The following is a 20,452-nucleotide window of genomic DNA, read 5'->3' on the forward strand; positions in this document are numbered from 1 at the left end:
TTCTTTAGGTTTTTGACAGTGCTGGTCTTTAGACTTCTGAATTCTTTGTGTCTTTCTGATTTTTAACAAAAAAGTCTTTTCATTTTTATCTCTTGATCTTTTCTATTGCAATCTACAGAGAGGGAGGCGGATGTCATGGAGGAAGGGGAGGGGCAGAAGTGATGTTGAAGATTAATGGTGATCCATTAGTACTGTTACTATTGTTCTTATCAGAGCTTTGGTGTCTCTTATTCCCAGGATTAGTATTGCTATATTAAAGTGACATGGAATGGGTCTTGCTTTGTATCTGTTTTAAAAGAAGCATGTGAGCCACCTTTATAAATGTTGTATGCATGCTTACAAATATTCTGTTCCTTTTTTCTTGTTCCCCCCTCCTTAGGCCTAACTCCACCTACAACCCCTCCTCATAAAGCCAACCAGGATAATCCTTTCAGGACTTCACCTAAGCCGAAGTCATCATGCAAGACTGTTGTACCACCTTCCAAAAAGCCCCGCTGTAGTGAGTCTTCCAGTTCTCAAGGAAATAACCCAACCAAGAAGGGTCCAGAACAGTCTGAGCTGTATGCACAGCTTAGCAAGACTACAGTACTGTCCAGTGGACATGAGGAGAGAAAGACAAAACGGCCCAGTTTGCGGCTGTTTGGTGACCATGACTACTGTCAATCTGTGAATTCAAAATCGGAAATACACATTAAAATATCCCAGGAACTTCAGGACTCCAGACAACTAGAATTTAAGGAATCTTTACCTGGGTGGCAGTGTCAGATTTGTTCTTCTTTAGAACAAGACCAGTATTTCAAGAAAGAGACTCTACAGACAAGTAAGCAGGGATCCCACGGTAATAACAGAAAACAGCTCCAAGACCAGGAAATTCGGGCTGAACTGAACAAGCATTTTGGTCACCCCAGCCAAGCTGTTTTTGATGAAGAAGCAGATCAGAGCAGAGAACTAAGGGACGGTGATTACAGTAATGAACAGTTCTCCAAACTACCTATGTTTATAAATTCAGGACTAGCAATGGAGGGTCTCTTTGATGACAGTGAAGATGAAAGTGATAAACTATGCTACCCTTGGGATGGGACACAAGCCTATTCATTATTTGATGTATCGCCTTCTTGCTCTTCTTTTAACTCTCCATGCAGAGATTCGGTGTCTCCACCCAAATCTTTATTTTCTCAAAGATCCCAAAGGACACGCTCTAGATCAAGGTCCTTTCCTCAATGCAGGTCTTGTTCCCGTTCTCCATATTCCCGATCGAGATCAAGGTCGCCCTGTAGTAGATCCTCTTCAAGGTACAGTACAGCAAATTAATTTATCATCATCATAGTTAGCAAGAAGGAAAACAAAAAACATAAAGCAGCTTGAAGGAAAGAAAGAAAGAAAAAAACCCAGTAACTTAATCCAGTGTAACTCATTCTCTTGCACCTGAACTGATTATCTCTGAAAGCAATGGAGTTGCTGCAGAAACATTTCTTGCCATTACCCTTTAAATTTGCCAGGTTTACACTTCTGAATGGAGCCAATCAGGTCAGCAGCAGAGCAATTGGTGAGAGATGTACACAACTAACCTTTTCCAGTATCTGTGAGCTGCCTGGTGCCAATCTAGCTGCAGTCCCTATCAAATGAAGTTGACAGTAGTTGACTCTCCACTCTGCATTTGCCTCAATAAGGAACATTACAGAAGCGTGAGGGTGGAAATCACTTGAGGCTCATAGGTGACTAGGAGATCACAGGCTGTCACTGGAAAATCTTGCTGGTAGCTCAGGGGAGAGGTAGAAAATTTTGCCAATAGATTCAGACTGAATTGCAGGGTGAATTGTGTTTCTTCCTGCAGATCTTGTTGCTATTGTGAGTCCAGCCACTGTAGACACCGAGCATACAGAAGTTCTCCCTTACGTGCAAGATCGCAATCCAGATCACCGTGCAGTCACAGACCCAGGTAGAGCATTTTACCTGCCTTGGTTTGCTTTGCAGCTGGTTCTCAAGGCATAATGAAGCATTCCAGAAAACTGTATTACTAATTTGACTTTCACAAATGCAGGTGCTTGATTTAATGACTAAGTTATGTTTCCTAGGTATGACAGCTATGAGGAGTATCAGCATGAAAGGCTGAAGAGGGAAGAATACCGCAAAGAGTATGAAAAACGGGAATCTGAAAGGGCCAAACAAAGGGAGAGACAGAGACAGAAAGCAATTGTAAGCACTGTGAAGATAACTTTCATTTTGAAATAGATTTGTATTTCTTTTCATAGATTTCTAAAGCTAGAACTCACAATTTATTTTCTTTCTTTTTTTTTTTATAAAAGAAAATACAACAAAATACAACAATCTGTTTCCATGCGTGTATTAGCATTCCAGATTTTAGGCAAATATGTGTTTTTCTAGCAGTTGGTTTGTTGATGTTACAGTACTATTTTTTTTTCCTGTAAATTGCAACTCTACAAGGTTTTCACAGTCAACACATACAAAGGGCTTACTAGAAAAAAGGTTTCGTCTCAGATAATAAACAATTAAAAGTCAATTTTTCTAGGGATCTATCAGTAAGCTTTCATTTTATACTATATATCACCTACCAGAGTGCCAGTAATCAATGCCTATTTTCTGTATTTATGGGTTTTTTGCACAAACAATGCAAGGAGTCAGCTTACCTGCTGGTTGCTGGACTTCAGTAGTAGCTGTAATTGTCCACAAAGAGGGTGCAGATAACAGAATCCAAAGCTAGGATCCAAAGGCAGGAGTTGTATTTAGTTTTTTTTCTTGTCTAGGACTCGATTAATTTTAAAGTTATTTTTAGCAAAATAAATAGTCTGAAGACATGATGCAATTTTAAAGTGTCACTTAACACTGGCCCTTTTGTAATGAATATGTATTATTTAATTATTTTGTTCATCAATGTTCTGCTTGAAACAACTCAAATACCTGAGGCAAATGAAATACCCAGGTGGGGATGAGCATCTCTCGTGGCTCTTGTAACTGTAGGATAGAAGAATGGCTATTAAATGGACAGGTGGCTTTTGCCCCTCTTGAGTTCCCCACTGGCAACTGCATGATAGTTTTGATAAATTAAATTGGGAGCTGCTATAAGCCTGGACTCCTCTTGTAGTTGCTAAGCCCATTTTGTATCTCTCCTAAACATTTTTTGCTTGATTTCCGTGTCCTTCTTGTTCCATTTGCTTTCACTGCTGTTTTGCCTGTGTTCTGGCTTTTGCATGAACTGGTGCAGACTGGGATGCTTCATCTTCATTTCTAGATTTTCCCCTAGTGCTCTGTCCAGGGCTCACCAAAATGAGTAGGTCTTTCTTCCAGTGCCTTTAGTGGACTTTGCCATAAAAGGTGATTTGTCACACACTTGGCAGCATTTTTTCTAATACTTAGACCTAAAGAACTGGGAGTGTGGAGAGATAGACAGAGGCTGGTGTGCTGTACAGCAATGAGAAATTCTGCAGGGGAATAGACACCTTTATTTTCTGATTTTTTTGTCTCTGCTATTGGGCTTCATCAAATCATTTCACTTTTCTCTGCTTCAGGTACCCATTTACAAAGTGTGGGTGATAGGTGTATTTTGTAAAGCATGAGATGGAGATCTTTAACATGCTCTGCTGTGCTGATCTGAAACTCAGTGAAGGCAATGGAATGATTTTGCTTGCCTTCAGACAGGGCTATATTTAAGTCAGTTGTTGCAGTTAGTTTTAAAATCTCTGGCTTCCATCTGCTTTGAGATGAACACTAGCTTCCAGCCATCGTAACTTACACTGCCTGTTCTCTCTCAGATCAAACACAAATTAGAGCTTCAAGTAGACCTCTGTCATGGGTGTATCTTGCTACTGCTCAGTTACTATACCTTATTGGTGTAAATAAAGATAAATCCTGATGAGGAGATAGAAAATTTGATTTAGTTTGAAAGAAAAAAATGTTTGGCAAGTAGTTAATCAAGAGAAAAGGAAGGAAAAGAAACTTTAATAGCTCCAGACATGCTGTGTTGTGGCTTCCTCCTATGTTAAAAATGTTAGACATTTCAACCCAAGGCTGAATTTGTTTCTTTTCCAAAGTGAGCATTGTCATGACAATTAACTTAATTAAAGAAATTGTTTATTAATGAATGTGAATAAATCAGAATTAAAAAAAATAAACATAAAGAAAACATGGCAAAAACTTAAAATTCAGTCACCTGTGTAAGTATTGCAGATGTAGATGAAATCCTGTTAACTTCTTTATCAAGACTATGAGCACTTAAAAAATCACTGTTGAATCATGCTGGTTTATTTTCTGTACAGATAAAGAGGGGTTAGGGGACAGCAGAGACAGGGAAGCCCTGATCCCATGAAGTCAGTGATAAAATCTGGTTTATTTCTAGCCTTCTCTGCTCCTTTTCTTAGTCCTTTCAGCTTATGGGTCTCTTCTGTGCTACTCTTTTCTTTCTTGAGGGACTCAACTCATTTGTTGTGCAGCCAGGAGAATCTCCTCTCTTTTCTTGAACTCTTTCGACAGTGCCATAAATTAGATTTCTTTACTCTCTGCATTGGGGAATTTTTTTACATTCTTTCTAGACGATTCTTGTGCTGCCACAACTGATTCATGGCCATATTCCTCTAGATACTGTTGAAAGAGTGGCCCAAAGATTGGGCAGTACAAATGCCTCAGGTGACACACAGGGCAGGTGGCTTTTTATCATGAGCAGCACTGTGCTTCGATCTCAGGAGTTGGTTGTAGAAAGCATGCATAATGGAAAGGGGACAGAAGTTACAGCTGAGCTAAAAGCTATCAGTTAATTCAATATCCTGAATTAGTCTCCATGAGACAACCAGAGTGGGAAACCTAGGAAAAAATAAATGAGAAAAAAATTCACATTTTAATCGGTAAAAACCATATGTGAAGCAATGCCCTCTGATTGTGCAGGCAGCTTGTGTTTTGGCAGACGAGAGGGGATGTTGGCAGAACTCGGAGGAGGCTTGTTTTAGAAGCCTGTGCTCATGCTATGTGGTGGAGGAGGCGTGTTCAAGTGGCTGCCCCTTGAGCCCTGCACACGCCACTTTCACTGCAGTAGCTTCAGATCAGCTAGAAGCCTGGGCTAGCATTTCCTTGTATGGGTTCCTGAGTGCCTATCTAGACTTACAGCTATATATAGGTGGCTTGACATCTAAAGGTACTGTGATATTTTTCTCCTTTTCTTCTTTTCCTCTCTACAGTTACTGCAGATTCAGATTCTCTTTTTATGAGTTGAGGTCTTAATTTCCAGCAGCCACACTTGAAAAATAGGAGCTGAGTCCACAAGATATTTCCCAGTTACAGAGAGAAAAATATTTTGGTCATTCATTTATTCATGATTTTGATTGTGATGCCTTTGCTAACTGAGAAATGTTTGCATAGTTTAGTTTGATCTTTACTTGATTTATTTCACTAGGTCCCAGTTTTGTTTTAGAGTGGGTTCTCATTGAACAGAAGGATGGTCTGCCGCCAAAACTGACTTGGCTTTGTAATGTTAACCAGATCAGAGTGGAGGCACAGTCATCATGAAACTTGAAGAGCAACTGCAGAACAGGAAAATCTTCTCAGGGCTTTGTAGAAACTGGAATACAACATCCAACCAGGGCAGATAACAGTGAATTGCCAAGAAGACCGAGGGCTTCTTTTTACTTCTTACACACCCCAGGAAATTTCTGAGTTAATGTTGGCTTTTACACCAGCAGCCCATTAGACCATGCAGCAAATACTTTCCAAGGCACGGTGTCAGAAATACAGTTAGCACATTTTTTGTTCTGGAGTCACCAGTTCGTGGTTCCCCATTGACATGGTGCACCAGGGCTGGGAGGTTAAACTGTCTGATGAGCAGCCTGGTGTTCTGGATCTCTGCTACTCTGCCTCTCTGGGCACAATACTGACTTAGGGTCACATCATCCCTGCAGCTCATTTACTGTGGCTGCTGGCTGCTACCAGGGGGTATAACAAAATCAGCTTTTTATCCAAGTAGAAAATGATTATTAACGTTACTACTTTTCATTTCTAAGTGCCGACAGCCTCCAGGAGACAAGTATCAAGAGTCCCTGTCCCAGAGAACTTACAGACATAAGAAGATAAATGCAGTGTGAGGCCACTACAGCGGAAAGAAACACAGTTTCAAAGAAAATAAATTGCTGTACAACAGGAAGGCAGGAGAAAGGTGGTTTCATAAATGAGTGCTTGGCTTCTCTCAAATCTAAAACCAGAGTCAGCCTATAATGGAGTGTGTTTCCACTAAGGAAGGATCCAGTTGTATGTTATATATTTAGTTTGGGATTTTTTGGTAGTTGCTCATCTATGGCATTGATCCCAGGCACTGTAATTTTGCTGTGTGAGCTGCTGAAAATGTATCAAACAGATTACCCAAATCTTGAGATTTACTCATCCATCACTTTTTTTCTAGCAATCACCACAGAGTATGGCTGAACTGTTGCAGTCCTCAGTTAGTCATACAGCAACACAACTATTTTGTGCAATGTTCTTTTTTCTTGATTCTTCTCTTTGCACGCTTGCCTACAGGTCATACTTACTCTTCTTTATACAGAATCTAAAGAAAACTTTCCTTATAAATAAGGTCAGAATCTAGGCTTTAATGGCTTTTGCTGTCCATAGAAGTTCAAGTTTTTTAACTCAGTCCAGCCATTCCCATCTTTCAAAATGGTATTTGGCCTTTAGCTCTAAGAATCAAAGTCTTCATGGCTTTCTGCTGGAAGAGAGAAGTCACTTGGCATGGTAGGCAATACAGGCATGAGACTGACGCAGCTAGCCTCCCAGTGGTTTAGTTCCCTGTGAAATAAAAGTTTCAGAATGAGGAAGGGAAAACAAAGTTTTGGAGGAAGCCTTTGCAGAACAAAAACATCATTAGCATCTGTGGATGTTTTGCAGGCTTGCTGATCCTGTTATTGACCTGTAGATGTGTAAGGCAGATCCTGGTCCTGGTTTCTCAAATTGTGGTGGTGTAATACTTCAGTATTTTCATTTGAGTCTTGAAACACAGCTTTTCAGACTGAGATTTTCTGCCACATCTGTCTGTCACAATGTTTTTACTGCAAGGAAGAAAGAGGAGGAATATGAAGAAGCTTTATGTATACCAAAAGAAATGTTGGGCCTGAGGGAGTTGGATTAACTCTTCTTTCTTCCTTTTTTAGCTAGCAAAGCAATGAACTACACTTTAAGCTTAAGATGCAAAATAAATCATCTGCCCTCTTGGGAGGGAAATATGAACAGTATCTTCTGGAGTTTCCTGTAGGTTCCCTCTGCCCACATTAAATTGAAAGCACAAGCTTTCATCTGTCGTTCTTTAGGTTTCCAGGTCATATATCATCTCCTCTAACAAGTTCAGTACAAAGGACACTTAATATGTAGATATGGACTTATGCATGTAGCTTACTATAAAATTAAGGTAACTTTAATTTATATGCAAGTAACTTAAATAAACATTTAGAGCTATGTTGTCATTTTGTTAGGCTTCTATAGCTGCTATTATTAATAGGGACTAAAAGGCAGGTGTCTCGGTGACTGCAAATGCATTTTCCATAGTTGCTTTAAAGAAGCCAAAGTTAACCAAAACAAAGACATAGCTGCATGAATCCTGTCTTCTCCAGTATCTTACACCATCATGGCACTCTGCTTAAAAAAAGTACTTGAGCACATCTCATGTGTGCACACTGGAGGACATATGGTGCATTTCAGTTTCAGATCTGAATTTCCTTAATTTTGCAGGTTTAAATTATTCCCTTAATGATAGTTTAACGGTCTTCCTCCCCCCCTCCCCTTTTTTTTTTCCTAATTGTTCAGTTTTGTTTTATTACAGTTGTCTTAAAGGGATATTGGAGATATAAAGGTTATTAGAGGAAATAGAAGTAGGGAAAACTGTGCAGGCATGCAGGCAGACTTATGGAAGAGCGTGCAATAGTTATTTCCATCACACTGTAATATAACAATCTCCATGTCAGTGAGTGAAGCATTATGTTTTTTCAGTCGAGATGTATTATCACAGCTGAAGTATATTAGACAGTCTGCTATGTTATGTTCTGCTCCATCTGGTCAGCCATTTAGGTTCAATAGCAAGTATCAGTGGAATTGTTTCTTATCAAGTATTTCAGTGCGGTTAAATCCTTGATTTGGTAAAACAGTCTGAAAAAGTAATTACTGTGCATATGCAGATTTTCCTGGGTTTGAAGTTTATGGCACCCAACCATACTGAAAGCATGCAGAATTAAAATGGCAAAAGGGAACAACTGCAGATTTCTGTCGCTTGTACTCTGCAGTCCCTCGTTCCACGAAGCCCAGACTCTTCTGCCAGGAGGGTCAGGGCTCTGGACTGAGGGACAACAGAGAGATAAAAAGCAGCAGCTGTCTGTAGAGTGGTACTCTTCCTTAAACTTCTGGCCACACCTGAGCACCCTTGTCCCGCTTTTAGCCATGCTAGCTTCTCCAGACTGGACTGCTATGGCAGAAAACAAGGGCAGCTTTTGGGCCGTTCATTTTAGAAGGCATAACGTTTAAAAATTAAAATGTCTCTCCCATCAAGGCTACAGAATACTACTAAGGCAGTCACCTGGGTTCCTTACATGATCAAAAGAGGCAGTAGTCTGAAGCATCTGAATGACATATGTGATCCCATTGATTAAGGAGAGCCTATACGTACTTTGGTAGAGCAACCAGGGACTGTGCTGGGCTGACCAGGGAGCTATAAAGAACCCAGGTGGTTCTGCTGGTCATTTCTTCTGCCATACCTTAGTGGGTAGGGCTTTTAGGTAAGAGTGTTTGATTCTTGGATCTTTCTTTAAACTCACTTTCATTTCTCAGGAGCTTAGATTAATTGGATCTGAGCCCCTGAGATTTCAAGGCCAGGAAAGAAGTCAGTGAAAATAGTTGACTGAATGTGCTAGTGAGAAGGAGTTTCTGCTGGGAGGCAGGTGTGTTAGTTTCAGCTTCCTGCTGCAGGAATGGTTTATTTATTTTGCATTAAACAGTTCCAGGCAGTCAAGATTTTTCGGCCCCCATAACTATGAGTTCTGATGTTTCTTTTATCTCAAAGTGCTCAAAACAGCAAAGAAGTATCAGGATCATTTCTATTTGTACATGTTGGTCTGATCTCAAACCTGTTGTCCATGGTCCACAAATGACTAGTGGGGACTCATGGAAAAAAATGCATTTAGTGCTATATCTGAGTTGTAACACTATAAGCTGCCTGTCTCTTCAGGCTGGGATGTTACTGATCAGGAATGGAAGTCTATATTTAGGTCCCCAGAGTCTCTTGCATCACACAGTTGAGGTGCCATTAGCCTTTAGGCACCTCCAGGTTACGATAGTCATGAATTCTCAGCAGTCAGTATAGCTCCTTCAGCACCGAAATTCTATGCAGGTCTGATGTGCCAAAGCTGATGGTTTAAAGTGACAGTGCTCCACTGACTGACAGATTTATGCCAGCTGAGAATGTGGTGGTGGTGGTGGTGGTTTAATTTAAGGGACAAAAGTGCGGGTGTGTAAGGGATGAGCAGCAGGGCCCGTAGTGCCAGGCTTCTTCAGGCCACAGGCAACCTGAGACAGCAGGGCTGAGCACCCAAGCCATGTGTAGCTGGTGCTTCTTTGCCCTGGTCACTTTAAGGTCAGTGTTTTGAAGATCTCCTCTTGCTTTGCTTGCAGTACACTAAATGGCTCTACTCTCAGTAGGGTATGCATCCAAAAATTCCTGAAGTGACTCTCACAGGTTTTCTTAGTCCTTCTGTCATTCTGAGCATTTCCACTCAGGAAGAAAGGATATAACCATGACTTGATTATTTTAAAAGCATCTTTGATGCTATGCTCCAAGTGACAAAGGAAAATGCAGATGGCATCCTAGCCTGCAGAAATCAGGGACTTCAATCAGGTGTTTCTTTCTGAAGAAACCAAAAGGTAATGGTGACCATAAGGTATAGTTTGTTGCCTCACCTTTGCCCCCAGAGTGTTTATTTTTATAAAAGTCATCTTCTGGACCCCTTACAGTTTTCTCTGTATTTTAAGACATGGATTTTTATGGGACAGCTGATCGGAGGAAGAATCAGCTATTGAGTGATCTAAATTTTATAATGTTATGTTTGTAAAACATTTTCTTATATCTGTGGTACATTTATACAATTGCTATGTTGTTGTTTAGAGCTCCACAACTAAGATGGGGTTTGCCTCATATTGTATAGATGGCAAAAGAAAGGGAGCTGCTGATTTGGAATAGTTTACAGTCTTGGAGGGGAAGTAGTAAGAAAGGATGGAAGAGAAGGTGTAGTATGATACAAAGAGAGCTGTCTGTCAGTGTATAGGAAGCAGTGAGAGCTTCCAGGAGCAGACCCCCTGACAAATGTAGTGCCATTGAAATACCTTAGATGCTCTGCAGGAGAGAGCTGTTTCACGTACAAAAGGCAGTGAGTCTTTTGGCAGAGACTATAATTATGCATCCTCTGCATATGTGTGTGTGCATTTGCATGTATGTATGTATCAGTTCATCTCTTTCCCACACCTTGCTGGTGCTGTCTCGACAGGAAGAACGCCGTGTGATTTATCTGGGGAAAATCAGACCTGACACAACCCGAACAGAACTGAGGGACCGGTTTGAAGTTTTTGGTGAAATTGAGGAGTGTGCAGTAAATTTGCAGGATGATGGGTATGAACTTTTGAGATTGCTTCTTTTTTGGGAGCTGCTGTATGGAAAAAATGGTGGCAGTAGGATTAGTGGTATGGGACTTACCAGTGTAAGTGTTCTGACAGATGGCATACTGAGTTCAAAACCCTTATTTGTTTTCTTTCAGCCTTATTTATTAATCTTGAGATTTTCTGTCTCGGAAATAAGTACTTAGCTGCATGACAGGACAGTCATGCTAATAAATCACAGAATCACAGAATTGTTGAGGCTGGAAGAGACCTCTCAGATCAAGTCCAGCCTATGACCTAACCAGACCATGTCACTGAGTGCCACATCTAAACTTTCCTTAAACACCTCCAGGGACGGCAACTCTACCACCTCCCTGGGTAGTCCATTCCAGTGTCTAATTCCACTTTCCCTGAGGAAGTGCTTCCTAATATCCAACCTAAACCTTCCCTGGCACTGCTTCAGGCCATGCCCTCTAGTCTTGTCACAAGTTGCGTGGGAGAATGGATGCAGCACTTGTGGCATGTCCACTGCTTGCTCTCATGCGAGTTCTTTCTTTCAGGAAGGGGTTACACACATGTGCATGACCTCTTTTGGGCTTTTCCCACAGCTGTGTTTTCAATTGCAGAGACAGCTATGGTTTCATCACCTACCGCTACACTTGTGACGCCTTCGCTGCTCTGGAGAATGGATACACCTTGCGCAGGTCGAACGAGCCGGACTTTGAGCTGTACTTCTGTGGACGCAAGCAGTTGTGCAAGTCTAACTATGCAGATCTAGGTAGGGATTTTGCTCTCTGGGACTTAAAAGTGTGTAACTGGAACCTTGTAGACTATGACAGTTTAGGGTTTGCTTCTTTTTTGTTTGCTGCTTGCATTATTTAAATGCTTGGTGGGGGAGTTAAAGGAATTGGTTTTCACTTGCTGCAAGAAGTTTAAAAGTGCTAAACTTGAGCTCTGGGCTGAGCTGGCTTCTTTTAAGTGTTTCAGACTGTGAACATTCTTATAAAGCCTGTTTCCATGCCCAATATTCAATAATACATTTCCATGTTGAAATGATAGTGCTCAGAAACCTTCTTCATGCTTTGCTATTCATTACTACATGATACCTACTTGGTTCTAGTACCCAACTTCTTTATATGAGCAATAGAGAACAAAGTAGGTGCCTCACCCCAGAAAATTCATTACGGTTCTTGATTTGCCATGAGTTGTGCTGTAGATGCATAGACCTTGCCAGAGACTTCTTAAACACAAATCAGGTTCTCAGGTTGGAAAGACAGAAAGGCTTGTGACCAAATCTGACGCTCAGTATAGCAGAGGCCACAGATCTCAACTGGTGGTTCTCAAATTGTGCCTAAGCATCTGGATATGAAGGTGCCACCTTGCAGGGATTTCCAGCCATGATGTAAAAGGCTTCAACCTGTGGAGAACTTGGCACATCTTGTGGTGCTCACTGTCCCACTGATGTGTGGCAGTATGTATAACCAGTCTCTAGACCCCAATATGCTGTGATAACTCCAATCCCAATTTGCATACAGGCTGTGATAACACATCTGGATATGTCCTAGTCCTGTCTGGGCAGAAATGTATCATTCTGTTCTCTGCATTAGGGTGTGATGCTTCTTGTTGCAAGTATGTTAAATTCTTACAGCAGGAGTACTGATGTTAAGTATATGCATAAAGAGATCATGCAGACTACCAAAACATCCTCTGTAATATTGTATTATAAATTCACCTCTCATTTAATTACCTCTTAAAATGTAAAGTATTCATTAAATGTTAAACCTTTCCTAATACTTGTATAAATAGACTAAAGGTGTGGGAGATAGTCTTTTCTGAATAGCAAGGGACATTTTGCCATTGAATCTATATTAATCAGATATTGTGGGGTTTTATGAATAAATGACCACAGTCATTAAAATTTCTCATAACCCTGTAACACAGCGCTAATGAAATCTTGTATGTGCTGCCCTTGGCTTTGTACAATGCAGAAAGTGAATACAGATCTGTTTTTTCTAACCAATTGATGTCTTTTCAGAATAAATGATAAAGATGATACGCATTGTTCACAATGAATATGCTATAATTCACTTCAGTGGCTAAGTAGATAATGTAAAGCTAAGAGAAGGCAATTGACTGCTGAAGAGATAGAAGGTTGATGTTGAAAATATAAAAGGTAGCAAGGCATTTGTTGAAATGTAGGCTGATAAAACCAGTAAAAACAGATTGAAGTCTTGACTTGGTTTGACTTATCTTCAGCAGTGGAAATCAGGGTCATGTCTGTATCCCAGAAAATCTGGGATTTAAAATAAATTATCTGAAGGGAACCCTCTTGAACATTATTCATCACTGGGAGTATTCCTTGGCAGGTGTCTCCGTACCAAGTGGGATTCCCAGAGTATCTAGGAGCAGGATATTTTCACTTTGTCCTGCTGACAGCTTGAGCTTCTGTACTTCAGACTGCATTTCCTGTATTTTGCAGAGTAGAAAGAGCTGAGAGAGCTACACAAGGAAATGGCAGGATGAACTTTAAAATGCATGAGCTAGTACAAGGACAGAGAGAATTAATCAGCCCTGGGTTGAGTACAGAAGAAAGAAAACACTTGAAAATAGTAGTCGGAAGTTTAACACCTCTCCTCTGTGAGAAGATATTGTCTTAACAGAACTTGTAATGAACATATAATGCACAGTGTGTCTTACAGTGGTAGATGGGGAGTTCTGATTAATTCAACACACGAAATGGCAAGAAAAGGGCACTCTCATAAAGGAGCTGTGACACAGGAACCAGAGAGAGTTGGTGTTAAGCAGGGATGACTCCAAAAGGAAATTCAGTGCTTGCAGCCATGTCAATAGTTCTCGTACTGGGGCTTTATGGCCACAAACGTACAATCCCTCCTCTGCACGAGGCACAGACTGACATCTGTGTCTGAGCAACTAGCAAATCAGGAGCAGGTACCACAGGTCACAGAAGCTGGACCATTATTGCTGCTGTGACTTATCATGGATGCTGCAAAAGGCTGAGGAGCCCACCTGAGATTGCTTGTACAGCAGTGCAGAGTCCTGCCCTGAATCACTCACACTCTAAACAAGACACCCCTGTAAAAACCCCATAGTGGAAGCAAAACCAGAGATTCAGGAAGGTGTAGTGACTTCTGCTAGACCCCAAGGCAGGGAAGGCAGAAGCAGCCATGTACCCTGTGTGCTTGCCTGCAGACTGCCCTGGGTTTCTACAAAGCCATCCGCCTAGTACCTTTCTCAGGAACAGAAAGTCTTGGCCATTGCAAAACAACTGTTGCAAAATGATGGTGGGGTTTTGGTAAAGCATCTGTTCAGATTATCTGGACTCCTTTGAGACCTACACATAGCATTTTTTGGTGCTCAAGTCCTTGGAGAAACTTTTGAGTTGACCTGCTCTATATGTACATGCAATCTGTGATTCTTCCCCACTGCTAATGATGTTTACCACTTTTGTTAAGACCTGCTTCTTACCAGAAAGTTCTGTCTATACCTAAAGCTTCTCTAATGATCATTTCTGGGCTTTTCTCATCCCACTAAGTTGTGGTTGTAAGTGAATTGTTTCTGTAGGTACCTCGTTCATAGGATTGTACAGAGGAGATCATATACTCGCTAGGGGTTCTTGCACCTTGTCTAACTTTGCTTCCCTTGGATTTCAGATTCAAACTCGGACGATTTTGATCCTGCTTCCACTAAAAGCAAGTACGACTCCATGGATTTTGATAGTTTACTTAAAGAGGCACAGCGGAGCCTGCGTAGGTAACATGCATCAGACCTGAGGAAAAGAGAGGGATGGCGAATACCTCACGGACATCACGTCCTTCAATAATGGACAATTAACAAGTCATACTTAGGAATTTCTTCTGCTTTACACTCTCTGTTCAAAACCATGGTTTACATGAACACAGCTGCTCAGCGAGTGGAGGGGCAGGATGGCTGTCCAGTAAGCACACACATGTCCATGGGTGTCAGCTTTGCTTTGGCGGGTGATCGGTGGCGGGGGAGCCGGGCGTTCCTTGCAAGTTCGATGCAAACCACAAGACATGGCAGCAGTTCCACAGAGATACACAAACAACTATGAACTGCAAAATCTGTACATACTGCATTTTAACAGGAAAAAAAAGAACAAAAAGCAAACAAACAAAAAAACCCAAATTTGAGAACTACGGCTGCTGATGTCTGGGAATCAGACACTGCAATTTTATTTTTTTTTAAAGATTAAGCTTTTCCTCACAACATGGTGATAATATGACAATCCAGAGGAAACCACAGCTCCCAGAAGCCTACAATCTGTTCCAGATTTGTTTTTAAGACTTTTTTTTTGTTTCCTTTCTTTGTGGTTTTTTTTTTTTTGTTCAGTTTTGGTTGGGGTTTTTTTTTTGTTTATTTTTTGGTGTGTGTGTGTGTTTGTTGTTTTTTTTGTTTTTTTTTTTCTCAGCCCTTGGAGAAGAGAAAACGAAAGGCTCAAGCTTCCCTAACATTTTGAAGTTTCATCTTTTAATTCTGACACCCATGTAAATGTCTACAACGTTGATCTTCCACAGCAAAATTTTCAAAGCCTCGTTAATGGTCAAACGTGCAGCTTGTTCAGCGGTTTATTCTAATGAGCGGACGTGATGTTACATTATTAATGAGAGTTGGATGTAACTATCTGGGTGTGTGCACAGATAGTTTATTTGCTACATTCTCTAAAGTAGTTGAGTATTTACAAATGTTAAATGGAGTATTTTTATTTATGTACATAATGTATGACGATGTTCTTTGGTTTTGTTACAGCTATGCACTGTAAATGCAGCCTTCTTTTCAAAAACTGCTGAATTTTTCTTAATTAAGAGTACTCAAATGTAATTATATGAGGTGAAACAATTATTGTACACTAACATATGTAGAAAGCTGAACTTAACGCTTATATATATTTGATTGTAAAAAAAAAACAGAGAAACTCGTGTGGGTGAGGGGGGGTGTGTGTGTGTATGTGTGTGTGTGCCTGAGTGCAAAAATGCTTTACACACATTCATCCCTTCTTTGGTGAGCTCCTATAAGAATTTTGTCAAGAGCTATCCTAGCCCACAAAAAAGTGTTAACCACTTCTGCAGTATTTTTTCACGTTTTTCTCATTGCTTGATTTTCTTTTGCAGTTTTATACACTGAATTTGTTAGGGGAATGAAAAATTTTCTCATCTAAATTTTTCTAGGAGATACCATAATGATTTTATGTAAAGTCTCTCAAATGGGTGATCATTAAGAAATGTTTTTATTTTATGTATCAACGGTAGTTTTGGAACTAGAGGTCAAAAATCTTTTTAAAATGCTATTTTGTTTTAATTTTTGTGATTTTAATTTGATAAAAATATGCTGAGGTACTAAGTACAGTATGATTTTTACAGTAATTCTGTGTCTAAACACTGTTCTTGAAGCCAGTAATCTTTTCATTGGCAGAGTTTAATGATGGTATTTATCTATATTTTTTACAGTTCTGCATCCTGTATAAACACCAATCCTTCATTCCTTTGTTTACTAAAGTAACATATTTATCAGTTACAATTATCCTATTTATTATAAATTATGAGATGACTAAAATAATAAAAAGGCCAGTGGAAATTTTATATGTAGGATGCATGATGGTTGTCAGTTTGGAGTAAGTGCTTCGTGTGGAAATTCAGCTTTTGCAGAAGCAGTGGGTTGTTGTTTGTTTGGGTTTGGGGTTTTTTTTCCTTTTTTTTTTTTCTTTTTTTTTCCCTTTTTTTTTTTACTATGCACTAGCATGGCCTCAGATGTGCCCATGACATTGTTGCTGATGACATTGCTTCCACTAAATTAAATAGGAACTTCAGGAAAGAAAAAAAATCCACAAGAGTAAACTACTGCTATTGTGAGCATCAGAATTTCATCTGAACTCGGAGTCTCTAGGACCGAATCAGCACAGTTTGGAATTTGCTTGTGAATGTATAGATTGGGTACTCTGTTACTGTTTGGCATTCATGACTCCTCCTAAAGGTATGGCACACCTAACTATTTAATCTCCTTTCCCACTCCCAGTCTTGGAAAACCGATTCCACACCCATGCCAGTGCAGTTGATTTTGATGGCTGCATTCATTTGATCACCAGCATATTGTGTTCTGAGAGATTCCACTGTCTGTCCTGTCGGATGCTTGCTTGATTTTTTGGCTTCTTCTTTCTCAGTAGATAGATAGCAATAAAATTAAAAAAAAAAAATAAAAAAAAGAGAACTTTTTCAGAGGTTCTGTGTTACAACTTTAATCTGCATAATTCTTGTTGTTGCTCTGTAGGTTGAAAATGCAGGTATTTTAACTTTGTGTGAATGCCAAACTAAAAGTTTACAATTTTCCTTTCTGGATTTTGAGTATCTTCTGTTGTAAAGAAAAAATATTAAAAGCAATAAATTATTTTTAAGAAATCAGTATTTAGTATATCATAATTATGTGTTCAAGGACCAGATGCATTACCTATTTTTGCCTTTAAATTTATGTGATTCAATTTTAAATACATTCTCTTTTGCCCTAGATTGCTGACATGAACAAATTGGTGTGGGGTTTGGGGGAGCGATTATTTCTTTTTCACCAAGCAGTCATAATGACGTGAGTCAATTTTTTTAATTTTTTTTTTTTCACTGGCCTGGTAAACACTCTTGTCTTGAAGATGGCTTTCCTCTGTGGCTTTACAAATTACATATGAAATTAATAGAGCTGGGATTGCTGAATAAAGCTCTTTGTATCCTATGTGGACGCTGTAGTAGGTAACCGATCCAAACATAAACTTGGTGTTTCCTTTTCTTTTTTTCCTTCCCCAAGCACATTTCACATTAGCACAGGGAGCACATTGCCAGTGGAAGCAAATAGCAGCATAGCTCCCTGTGTCTTTTAGATGAAGATTGTACAGTTGCTTTCATGCTGTGGTAAGTACCACATCCACAACACAGGTAACAGAACTGGTATTTAGAAACTATGGTCTTTCCTAGAGCTGTAACAAAGTAATTCCTACAGAATGTAAAATCATCCAAATCCAAACAGAGGGAGCCTAAAACTGGAGACAAATGCCTGTGCTAAACGATTCTGAAAAGCAGTTTGGCTGCCATCACCAAGAGCAACACTGAGAGGAAAGTTTGTGCCTCTGGGGTTTAATACTTGGGTCAGCTGAAAAAAAAAAAAAAAAACAACAAACCAACCACACCTTCTTCTCATCCCTTTAGATGTAAGCCTACAGTAGGTAATGAGTATGTGTCCTTATGGCTGTAATGAGAACTTCAATCACTGTGGCTTAAGATCTGATCTATAAATGACCTAGAATAGCCATGTAATATAATGTGATGATCCTAAATTTGTATCTATGTGACAGACATTTTCAATAATGTGAACCACTGACCTGATGGAGCTACTGTAAGATTTGTACAGTAGGTGGAAATGTAAAGCTGTTGGTTGGACTATGCTGAACAGGGAAAGCGAGATACTAGTTAAGCCCAAGCTGGGCTGTTTTCCACCTGCCAATTAATTCTACATGTACTTTTGTGGTTTAAGTCATTGTATGAAAATTCCTGTGATTTTTTTCTTTTTCCTTTTTTTCTTTTTTTTTTTTTTAATGTGCAGTACACATCAGCCTCACTGAGCAAATAAAGGGAAACGAATGTTTCAAATCCATTTCTGTTTCTCTTTTTTATCACAAGTGACAGGTTTCCCCACCACCCCATTCCCCCCCAGACTGGTTGTGTACTGGGTTTTATATTACTCTGATTTTTGGTGGTTGTCCAGATCACACCTGTGTTACTGCACTTTGGGCAGGGGACAGAACCACTGGGTTTAGTGTATTGAATGTTAGAAAGGTGCTGTCTGTCTTTCTGCTATGAGTACCCAAGGCTGCTGAAGGACTGACATGAACCTTCTAGGAAAGCTTTTGAAAAATGCTCAGTGGAGTTGGAAGAGTTGCTGGCTCAAGTTAGGACCGAGTGTGGGGATTGTAAAGGCTTTTCTGCATGGCTGTGCTTGGGTCTAAGTTGTGCAGGTAGTAGAGACTGACAATTTCAAAAATGGTTATCCTGAGATGAAAAATACCTATGCTAGGCAAAAAGCACTATCATGGGACACCTTCACCAGGCTTTCTGCCAAGGGAATCAGACTGGTCACTGGCTGGACAAACACGGGTTTTCTGAGTCCTTTCTGGATGATAGAGGTGTAGTGTGGTGGGCTGCCATACCAGCATTGCCATTGGGCAGGCAATAGCAGGGCTGACAAAAGGTACTCCCAGCCCTCTCCTTTACATGCATGTAAATAAAAAGGGAAATTGCTTTTCTTTCGTTAGCTTGCAGTTTGTGAGCAGACAGTGTACCACTGCAGGCCTGGCGTGTTGTGTCAAGAACCTTCTCTGGGGGCTAACAGCACAAAACTAATGAGTGTCTTCTCATCTTGATGTGTGCCTCAGAAGGTACCCAAAGCATGATGTGAGTAGCAGCTGATAGGCAGCCTGGCGGTGGCCTTTAGGTAGGGAGGATTATTGAATGCGCTTGAAATGCTTGTCTTTCCTCAAGGCACCTAGCTTCCATGTCATCTCTGTTCTAACATTAACTGTTTATAAAGATATTTTTTTACTTGCACAAATGTTCAGCTTTGGCATTTTTGCTATTTCCTAACCCAAACTGTTGTGCTTGGTGCTTGCAATGAAGGTAGAGTGAAGTACTTTGCTGTGTGGGATTTGTGTTGTCGACTTGCTGGCTCCTGCTCAAATTAACGCTCAAAATGTATTGGGCCAGATCTGTCCCTGACGTACTTCATTGGTGGCTGCTGTTCCAGAGGGCCTGAATTTAGCCCAGTATTTCTCCAGGTACTAGGCTTTTTAATTTGATTTGTTTATTCATCTCAAATTTTTGCATAGCACTCAGATGCTTACAACAAAGCACTCCAATTGATTTCCAGCAAAAAATGCTCTTTGCCTTCCATCCCCTCGTTTTCTGGTATTGTGGTTTATTGCTTAAAATCAGGATCTTGTTTATTAAGAAATCAGTCCTTCCATCCCCTGCTCTCCTGGGTTACCATTTTCTGCGGGGTGAGTGGTGCAGGCTGAGCACCTGGGGCAGGCCCCTCAGGGAGTGGCCTGATTTTCGGAAGCGCTGAGCACCTGGCGGCTCCCATTGACTCCAATTAGGGCTGCAGGCTCTCAGTGCTTTGAAAATCAAGCCACATATTTAGAACTCCAATTCTGCACAGCATTTGCAACTCCAATTCTGCACAGCATTTGCGTTGTGCTTAAGTCCAGCCTGATTCAGCAGTGCACTTAAGCACGAGTGGGTTTAGATCCATTGAAGTCGAGTGCTCGGCTGCTTGGAATAAAAATAGACTCTGGACTGGGGCCTAAGAATCCAAATACAGACACCAAGGCCTAATTTTAGGCTCTATTTGGAAAACCTTGGCCTTGCTTACCACCTTTAACCTTTAATGCTTACAGAAAACACAAAAACACCCAGCAAGTCACACGGGGAAGAGGCAGAGGTTTAGGGAGGAGAAGTGGAAGTGAAGCACAAAATTCTTCCTTGCAGAAAACTATTTGAAAACTTCAAATCCAGCTACAGCAAGATGCTGTGGTTGATGGATACTGTTTCACATTATGCTTCTCATTCAAGATTAACATGCAGTTATTCCATTGTCCTTCACCATTAATTAATAAACTGCTGTATTAAACTTTAACTAATGCCAGCTTCCTCTGCTTTCCTGCAAACCACGCTTTCACCATTGATATTCCATGTTCACAAGCAAACTAAACTATAAATCACTTTTCTCTACTTTATCAAACAGCAGAAAGTAATAA

At 40.3% G+C, this 20,452-nt stretch overlaps 1 protein-coding gene across 2 annotated transcripts in view; it reads left to right on the forward strand.

The window, feature by feature from the left end:
* Positions 1-14,401, forward strand: part of PPARGC1A (PPARG coactivator 1 alpha) — a 347,667-nt gene extending 333,266 nt beyond the window's left edge. For both annotated transcript variants that reach the window (XM_054391579.1, XM_054391580.1), the window contains exons 8-13: positions 380-1,292; positions 1,835-1,939; positions 2,076-2,196; positions 10,518-10,639; positions 11,253-11,404; positions 14,298-14,401. In XM_054391579.1, the coding sequence (XP_054247554.1) occupies positions 380-1,292; positions 1,835-1,939; positions 2,076-2,196; positions 10,518-10,639; positions 11,253-11,404; positions 14,298-14,401 (1,517 nt within the window). The remainder of the gene's footprint in view (positions 1-379; positions 1,293-1,834; positions 1,940-2,075; positions 2,197-10,517; positions 10,640-11,252; positions 11,405-14,297) is intronic.
* Positions 14,402-20,452: the final 6,051 nt, after the last annotated feature.

Source organism: Indicator indicator, chromosome 23, assembly GCF_027791375.1.
Source record: "Indicator indicator isolate 239-I01 chromosome 23, UM_Iind_1.1, whole genome shotgun sequence".
NCBI classification, from domain to species: domain Eukaryota; kingdom Metazoa; phylum Chordata; class Aves; order Piciformes; family Indicatoridae; genus Indicator; species Indicator indicator.